This window comes from Barbus barbus, assembly GCF_936440315.1.
Source record: "Barbus barbus genome assembly, chromosome: 13".
Classification (NCBI taxonomy): Eukaryota; Metazoa; Chordata; class Actinopteri; order Cypriniformes; family Cyprinidae; genus Barbus; species Barbus barbus.
The window spans coordinates 13,032,000-13,041,851 of NC_136741.1; the positions used below are offsets into that span (position 1 = coordinate 13,032,000).

Genomic DNA, 9,852 nt, shown 5'->3' on the forward strand with positions numbered 1-9,852 from the left:
GCTGGAAGAGGATATAGTATATTGTATCCAAATAACATTTCAAGTCTTTAGCTACATGGACACAATCCTTGAATTTACAAGTTGAGAAACCAAAAGAACATTATTATTAAACCAGTCTGGATTTTTTTTTATTTTTGTATCGAATATTTAGATTTTTCCAAATAGAGTACCTGTGGGGACTAAAATTGTGTGGGAACATTTTGCCCAAATTTGACAGGAAATATAGAGAAAATATACTTTACATATCAATAACCATTACTGACCCTTATCCTCTCTGTTGCCTATAGCCAAAATCAGGCAGGGGTGTCACCAGCTGCATGTTTGCAGCAATACTGAGTGTGCGTAATTAGACCAAACAGAAAGCAACCAGCAGACACATTATACCGCTATGTAAATTCAGACAGTTGTTCAAAACAATATATTTATTTGTCTTTAAAACCGTATACATTGCATTGAATTGCCAATTTGACTTAAAATCTAAAAAGAACAGCATCATAACATTCATGAAGCTCTTCTTTGAAATAATTTAGAAAGTCAATTTTATTAATATGATTTTCCCCATCTCTTTCTCTCTCTCACACACATTCAGGAAAATACACTGCTGGACACATCCAGCAAAGCAAAAAAATACTGAGGCAATTGCTGTGAAAAAAAAAAAAAGACATACCAAAAGAAAAAAAATAATTCCATAACAACACACTTTTAACAGTTTTAAAAGTCCAAGTTGATGATATAAATAATGGCATCTTTAATAACCCCAAAATGTAAACCTTCCAAAACATCAAAACAATTTCCTCTCCAATTATATACATCAGTGATTCCTTCCAACTGTGTAAAAAAAGGAAATGAAGTGAAACAGATACTTTGCATTCATCCAAAAACACAGAAGTCAAAGTATGCTTTGCACCATCTTTCACACACTTCTTTGTGGGACTGTTTTCTGATGTAAAACAAATTAATTTGGCTTTAAATCAGTGAGGCTAGCCATGTCAAACACCACAAATCTGAATAGTAATAAAAATAAATATGTAAAACTCAGAAAGAACATCAATAAAAATCAAAGCACAAAAACACAACTAATGCATCATATCAAGGAAAATAGATTGAAAGAAAAGATGTAACATGTCCAGTGTTATCACATTTCCCTCCACTGCTCTCAGGGTGAGGTATGAGTTGAATAGTTTAGTTGTTGCTAACAATAAAATGACCCATTATGACTCAAATGCTCATAGGCATCATATTTATATTAATGACAACAGTTCTTAATGACCAAGACCAATACATCAAGACATTTGTGGGATTACTCCGAGATTGGGATTCAGAAGTTTAACACCCAGTGTTTCAAAGGTAACGTCCTGGACATTAAATCTCTCTGTGACACTGCTGATGGCTCATCCATGCATTTACACACTGAGTTTTTCATTTGTCTTCATGAGTATTAATGCTTACACAGCTACAAATGACCCCATCTTTCCACTGGAGGGAACTTGTCCATCTCTCCAGACTCTGTGACCTGTCGATCTCCAAGGATGAATGTCAGCTTGTACCTCATTCTTACTTTCTCCTGCAAAAGAACACAAATACATTTAACACAGCCATTTAGTTTATCACAGAAATTGTATCGTGTAAGCACACAAGCAATTGCTCTTTAAATGACACTAGTTAAAGTCCATCTAACTAGCGCAAAATATTGCTGAGCTTTTAGTTCTCTAAATATGGTGACAATCATTTCCCTATTCAGTGCTTCCAAGGTCAAAGCTCAGAGAAGAAGACTGTCCAAATATGCATGCATTGAAAAATCCCATGTTGAAAAAAAAATTCACATTTGTTTCCACATGGATGTGTGCAACTGGTGATACATTTCTTTATGTTAGTGTGTTAGTAAATGGTTTTTAATAATAAAAAGAGAGATATATTTAATAGTATAATCTATTGATTTTGGTGTCATTTTTGATCCTATTAAATCAATCTTCGATAATGTGTTCAATTTGTAACTGCTGTTACAACCCTTTTATTTAATTTTTTAATTTTCTTTTATTTTAATAAATTGACAAAAGTCAAATTGATTATTACAATTAAAACCAAACCTTACTACATCAGAAAAGCAATATTTTTGGAACATTTTTGACCCATTTTATTTCTACAGTAGGCAATAGAGACAAAAATATGGTGACATTAAGTTACTTCTCTTTAATTAATGTCCTAATAATGAGAGACAAGTGTCTCATAAATATGGGGATACATTTGCACCCAGAAGTAAGCTACATCTCACAAATCCAACTTTTGAGGACATCCTCATTCGTGAAATTTGTTTTAAAAAACACACACACATACATACACATATATATATATATATATATACACACATACATACACACACACACATACATATATATATATATATATATATATATATATACACACACACACAGAGAGTGGTGTGAAAAAAGTGTTGGCCCCCTTCCTGATTTTTTTTTTTTTTTTTTTTTTTTGTATGTTTGTCACACTTTAATGTTTCAGATCAAACAAATTTAAATATTAATCAAAGATAACACAAGTGAACACAACATGCAGTTTTTAAATGAAGGGTTTTTTTATGAAGGGAAAACAAAATCCCAACCCACATGGCCCTGTGTGAAAAAGTGGCCGGCCGACCAAAATTACCCCAAGAGTGCAAAGACGACTCATCCAAGAGGTCACAAAAGACCCCACAACAACACCTAAAGAACTGCAGGCCTCACTTGCCTCAGTTAAGGTCAGTGTTCATGACTCCACCATATGAAAGAGACGGGGCAAAAATGGCATGCATGGCAGAGTTCCAAGACGAAAACCGCTGCTGAGCAAAAAGAACATAAAGGCTCGTCTCAGTTTTGCCAGAAAACATCTTGACGATCCCCAAGACTTTTGGGAAAATACTCTGTGGACTGACAAGACAAAAGTTGAACTTTTTGGAAGGTGCGTGTCCCATTACATCTGGCATAAAAGTAACACAGCATTTCAGAAAAAGAACATCATACCAACAGTAAAATATGGTGGTGGTAGTGTGATGGTCTGGGGCTGTTTTGCTGCTTCAGGACCTGGAAGACTTGCTGTGATAAATGGAACCATGAATTCAGCTGTCTACCAAAAAATCCTGAAGGACAATGTCCGGCCATCTGTTCGTGACCTCAAGCTGAAGCGAACTTGGGTTCTGCAGCAGGACAATGATCCAAAACACACCGGCAAATCCACCTCTGAATGGCTGAAGAAAAACAAAATGAAGACTTTGGAGTGGCCTAGTCAAAGTCCTGACCTGAATCCTATTGAGATGCTGTGGCATGACCTTAAAAAGGCGGTTCATGCTCGAAAACCCTCCAATGTGGCTGAATTACAACAATTCTACCAAGATGAGTGGGCCAAAATTCCTCCACAGCGCTGTAACAGACTCATCGGAAGTTATCGCAAACGCTTGATTGCAGTTGTTGCTGCTAAGGGTGGCCCAACCAGTTATTAGGTTTAGGGGGCAAGCACTTTTTAACACAGGGCCATGTGGGTTTGGATTTTGTTTTCCCTTCATAATAAAAAACTTCATTCAAAAACTGCATGTTGTGTTTACTTGTGTTATCTTTTGATTAATATTTCACACCACTGTATACACTATATACTTTTTTTACTTGTATTTGTAGATTTTTATTCATTTGTTTTTAAATCTCAAGCTTTGTCTTTCTTTTAAGTTTAGGGTTGGGTTTAGTATTTACAACTAATTGTATGTAAAAACAGAAGTTTATGGATTGTCCTTATATTGATAGCCAAGTAAATGTGTGTTAGTGTATGTGTGTGTCTTTCTTCACCTTCAGTGGGTTAGCCAGCAGCATGATCTGAGTGATGGAACTGGGGGGCATGAAGGGGTTAAAGGGGGCCATTTCAATTCCGGAAGGGGGCTGCAGCTTCACTTTCATGGACTGCCAATTACAAATTAAATAAGTAACAAAAATGAATGAACCAAAACAACTGCAAACATGTGAAACCAAAAGCTATTCAGAACTGCAAAATCCATAGAGTAAAAATCTACCATCACAAAACAATAACTGTGTGCTGTTAGGATCAATTTAAATCATATATGCAAATGTATTATTGTTAAAACTTCAGCAGAACATAAAAAAAAAAGACATTCTGTGCCTCTCACCTTTGGCACAGCAACCTGAAGCACTACGTTCCTCACCAACAGTGGTGCTGTGTTCAGCATGGACACCACAACAACCAGAACATCAGGCCGAGCAGGCGGGTGGTCAGTAGCAAAGTGCAACAACACACGAACACCATCCTTATCGTAGGCTGTCACTGGACACTCCTTACCTGTGAAAAGATAAAAGTAAATGACACACAGTAACTAAACCTAACAGGCAAGAAATTAATCTGGAATAACTGGTCTGGATTTAACTTATCAGAACAAAAGGAACCTTATATCAATAGCATCCACATTAATTTATTGGCCTTACTTGGTTTAATGGCTTCCAGTGGGACAAAGACACTGGTCAGGGAGATATCCGAGCCTGAGGGTGACTGACTGATGGGTAATGTAGGAGAGAGGGATCTGAAGAGAGGGCTGTCCGGTGCAAAGCTCTGAGGTTTGGCAGAGGTTAAAGCAGAAGGCACTGGTGTTATTCCAGAGGGCAAACTGAATGTGGTTAATGCAGGATGGATGTTCTCTTCTCCAGCGCTAAGTTCTCTGCTACCCAAGCTTGAATAATTGGACTGGCTGCTTCATACAGAAAGAACAAGCAATTAGCTGCTTTTAAACAATGAGCCATTCCACTACCAGCACTTTGATCATAATTAAAGGCTCTAATAATAGTGTGTGCAATGTGTGCCCCTTTCCTTCCATGTATGAATGCTACTATTAAACTGAACAACTGGCATTTACCAATGGCATCAATCCAACACACTAGAATATATTTTAAAATGTATTTATTCCTATGCTGAAAAAGATGCATTTTCAGCAGCCATTACTCCATTCTTCAGTGTCACTTATTACACTTAAGAAATCATTCTAATATGCAGATTTGGTGCTCAAGAAACCTTTCTTCTTATTATAATAGTTGAAAATGGTTGCTCATAAAAGTGTGACAATACTTTCTGTTTCTAAAAACCATGATGCTTTTTTAATTGATACTACTCTACTACTAATTCTATTTTATTTTATTCTCTCACTACCTATTAGTCTTGTCCAGGTCCAGCATTGCAAAATCTTTGCAGCTCTGCTGGAGGGAGTTTTTAAAGACTGAGGTAGCTTCAGAGGCAGGTGGCGCTGTTGAGATGAGAGGATTTAATGGAGCAGAGCTGCAGAGTAGGTCAATCACTGGTTTGGAAATCTGTCACCAAAAAAAAAAAAAAATCATAAGATGCTGATTTTGATAGGCATGTTTAACATAAATGTCAAGCACTCTTGTAAACTTACTTGTGAAGAAATCCACTGATTGCTTTGGGCTTCTTTTGTATTCTTTTCTGCTGACTTGCTTGAGTTTGAGTCCAGATTAGAAAGGCCTGCAAAGTAGTAATTTTAAAGTGTTAAATTTAAACAATGCCTGGGTGTCTGTTTGATACTTATATTTAAACACATTCTTATATAAAACAAAATGTACACTAAAAAACTGTTTTCGATTTGAACATTCTAAATGTTATTTTTCCTGTAATGCCAAAGCTCCATTTTCAGCAGCTATTATATCCATTTTAAGTGTAATATCACTTCTGCTGTATTCTAATAAAGTTTTATGCTGTAGAGCAGAAAAAAACTAAACAATGAACATGCTATTAATTTCTAAATTAAAGTTTTATATTATAAATAGTGTTATGATTTTGATGGACACAAAGTTTGCAGAACAGCATTTATTTGGAATGGAAATCTTACTGACAACGAACATCTGAAAGGTAGTGTATTACATTCTTAATAAAATATCTATCTTACATTGCACAAGTACTATCAAGCCATTTTTACCTAATGAACCAAGTTCGTCATCTAGAAGAGAGAAACTGCTGGGAAGCTGGCTCAGTGGAGGACTGGTTTGGAAACTTGATGATCCAGAGGATGTGTTGGAAGAGGAAGGCTGGGCTCCAACTAAAGGAGTAAGTGTGAGGAGGTCAGCTGGTAAAGAATCAGAGTGCTGAGGTGAAGTCAAAACATTTTTAAGGGGTGAAGGGGTCCCAGAGTCCAGATCAGCCAAATCAATCAAAATTTCAGAAGAGGTTCTGTGAGTGGTGCCTAAACAAATGAAAAACATGAACTCACAATGAATTGCATTTCAGGGCAGTAAATTGATAAATCCTTTAGATTATTCAGATACCAAAAAAAAAATCTAATTAGTACATTAAGTCATGAAGTGTAAGAATTCTGGTACATTATTATACATACGTTCTGAAGCTGTTGATCCTGGTATGTCAATCATAATGGTCTGTCCTTCAACAATCTTTTTATAGGAGTTGATGACTCGTGAGAGATCATCACTAGCATGCAAAATATCGCCTGCACCAAAGAAGACCAGAAGGTACATGTAGAACAGAGGAGTTTTTTTTTGTTTATTTATAATACATTATTGGCTCTAGATCTAAACGAGTTTTTGTTTACTAGTGTGCATTACCTAAGGCACTGTCATCATCCTCTGTCTCGGTGGCAAGTCTGAAGACAGCAGTTCTAAGTTTGTCACAGTCATTGTACAGATCCTATGAAAATAAAGCAAGTTACACATAATCAGATACATTTAATTACAGGTTAAGTCCAGCACTGACCAGATCTAAACTCAGATGGCTCACCTTTAGAAGTTCTTTGTCTTCTTGCGTTGACTCATCTCTTTTGAAATGACTTAGCATCTCATTGAGGAGCTTCACACTGTTGTCCACCTCTTCTAGGGTGCTGGCACGATTGGAAACTTTCTGCTGTAGAGCATCATTCTGAAAGCAAAGCAAGAGGCCTATAAGCCATGTGAGGAACCTATTCTTCTTTCAAGCACGATAAAGGGAGTAAACAAAAGGATCAATGACATGGCGCAAATGTGAATTTATTTAAAAATACATTTAAATTTTTTTTTAATTATTTGAATTTTATATAATGATCAAAATCATTATGTTTCTAAAAAATAATTGTTACTTAAAAATATGTTTTTAATATATATTCTCTAAAGCATTAGCATAAAATTATCCAAGCCCTCACCTCTTTGACCATGTTCTTAATAATGCGGTTGGCTTCTTGAAGATCCTCCGGCTTTTTACTTTTAAGAAGTTCTGCAAGACGCTGCAGGGACAATTTTTAAACAAAGACCGTGATTTACAACTTAACAAGATGGATCACAAGCATTGGCTCACACCGTGGTCAAAACAGTTCCCCTTAAAAGAAAATTCCAGGCTCAGTACAAATTAAGCAAGAGCTGAAAAGCAGAACTGTAAAAAAATATTTCATAAAAGCACTCACATTTAATTTTCTGCTAAAATTTAAGCTGTAAATTGTTTGAAATGATCATTTTAAAGCCATTTTTAAATGTTCTTTTGGTTTATGGCCTGATGTTGTCACAGCAACAAAAATATAAATTGGATGTAACTTCTCCCAGAAAAGGTTAGTAAATAATTTTATCAAACTAAAATCATTTTAACACACATTTGAAACTGTAATTATTTTAACATTTACTTTTATGTATTTGCCTCATTCAGTTCCACTGAAATTGTGAAGTTGTATCACTTCCATGGTAGGTTCCACTTAAAGCTTTGTAAATAGTAAACAAGAAACAATTGATGGCACAGTTTAATTCAACTTTAATATACAGAACCCAGAATATGTGTTTAATCTCTGATACTCTCATGTGCTTCTTCACCTTACTCTTTTCCTCATTGTCAAACACTGGATTCTTGGGCTTTGGCGAGGGAACGAGAGTCTTGTCCACAGGAACCACTGGGTCTTCTGCTACAATGCCTGAGAAGGAATGTGGTAAAGACTGAACAAGACAGGCTAGCAAAACTGGAACACAGGAATTAAGTAGGTGATATTCTTCTAAATGTTTATATTTGTGGTGAAAGAACCTTGCTTCTTTAGCATTTGATAGGCCTCTATCATCTTTGCCTCATCTGGTAAAGCAACTGACCAGCTGTAAAGCAACTCTATTACTTTAGTCTTCACTCGTTCAGATACTCTGTCTCCCAAATACTGTAGGATACAAAATGATAAAAAGCATAAATAAGGTAAATGTGTTATTAAGGAGACATTGATTTTGCTGTATTAAATAGTTTACTTAAATCATTACCTTTGGTGAAACTATTTTGATGAGTTCATTTAAAAACCTAAATTTTCCAACTTCATTATGAAATCTTCTTCCACAGTTCTTCATGCAAGCTTCTAAAACCTGCAAGAATGATCTATATTTAGTTAGTCACTATATTCTTCTACTTATTATTGTTAATTTAAGGGACTGAAGGAGATAAACTCACAGTAAGTGCTTGTAATGATTCCCAGTCTTGTGGTGACTGGATTTTATGCGCTAATAATCTGACCGAGATCTGTGGGCTGCAAGATACAGACACAATTCTCACTTGATTCATGAGAAGAAACACAGACATCCCCATGTATAAGAAGACAGTTTCACGTACCAGTTATAAAAGGTAAACATACCCCTCAAGTTCCTTATTGATTTGGTCGCAGAAGCTGATGATGTACTCCCACTCCTCCTGTCTGTTGGAAGGATTGGTGGCTTTGTCTACCAAGAAAAAAAGTCACACTAACATCACAATTTTCAAATTGTTACTTTTATACTTTACTCTTTTGGTTTACCATATTTATAAAATAACAAAATGTCAAATTACATTTAAATTTGTGCAATTAGCAGATGTTTTTATCCCAAGAGACAGGATAGAAGAAAGTAAGCAACACCAAAAATAGTGTGTGATTCAGTTTGCTTTACATTTAGTAAACTGTGCAACATGCCAGTAAAGTTTAAGACAAAATTATTGGTTTTCTACTTAAAACTGAAGTTTCAGCGATAGCAAAGAAGTGTTAAACTGTTTTAGGCAACAGCAGTTCAGAAGGAGTTTAATAAATGGTATACTTGCTAATCACAAATGCGTCTGTGTCTCAAAACCTAGTGAGCTGCCTACAGACATCCAGGTGCATAATAGACGCGTTCTGACGTTCGTCCTAAATATTCAGCTGAACTGTCTGGAACACGCCTATCTCACCTAAAATGCTGTCTGGGAAGGGCCATTTATATTCCGTCTAACCATCATGGCATCATGTCAGTATAAATATCACAGACACTCCGAGACATGTCAAAACAACCGATCACAAATAGCATCTGGATGTGACTGCTCATCTTAAAGACGTTACAGAGTCAATTCAATCGTATTCTGCTAATGTATCAGCACAACAACTCACTTAGCCATGACTCCAGTGACTCTCCTTCCGGAACCGCCATGATCACACAGTAGCACAGCTGACTAAAGAGAGCTACACATTCCAGTCATGTGACATCCTCGTGCTTCACAGCGGGGGCGCGGGAGCAGATATACTTTGGGCTGGGCGATACAACGATAACTATAATTATATAGTGATATAATTTTCCTCGAAAAACCAAGTTCGATAAATATTCAACTTAATGTTAATGCTGCAAAAGCGGAACAAAACAGCTACTCATTTGAACCGCGCCACACGGACCACATCCGCTCGGTTCAGACAGCGGCGCAGCGCAGATCGAGCGGACTGGAGCAGATGTGTTTACTCGCCGATCACACAACCACTAAACAGCGCTGTGACATCCAGTGAGAATTCAGCGAAGAACACAAATGACTGGTATAAACTAGTATCAGTCAACTGATATAAACTAGTTTAAATCCAGATAA

At 36.3% G+C, this 9,852-nt stretch overlaps 1 protein-coding gene across 1 annotated transcript; it reads right to left on the reverse strand.

Annotated features, from left to right (window-relative positions):
• Positions 1-409: 409 nt before the first annotated feature.
• LOC306879594 (ADP-ribosylation factor-binding protein GGA3-like) lies at positions 410-9,428 on the reverse strand (the record flags this gene model as incomplete). Its single annotated transcript, XM_079432661.1, has 17 exons — positions 410-1,564; positions 3,831-3,941; positions 4,166-4,335; positions 4,479-4,738; positions 5,194-5,351; positions 5,438-5,523; positions 5,975-6,238; positions 6,389-6,499; positions 6,615-6,696; positions 6,787-6,924; positions 7,184-7,264; positions 7,839-7,936; positions 8,044-8,167; positions 8,265-8,363; positions 8,449-8,524; positions 8,630-8,714; positions 9,389-9,428. The coding sequence occupies 17 exons, from the start codon at positions 9,426-9,428 to the stop codon at positions 1,454-1,456; spliced, it is 2,094 nt and encodes a 697-aa protein (XP_079288787.1). The 3' UTR covers positions 410-1,453.
• Positions 9,429-9,852: the final 424 nt, after the last annotated feature.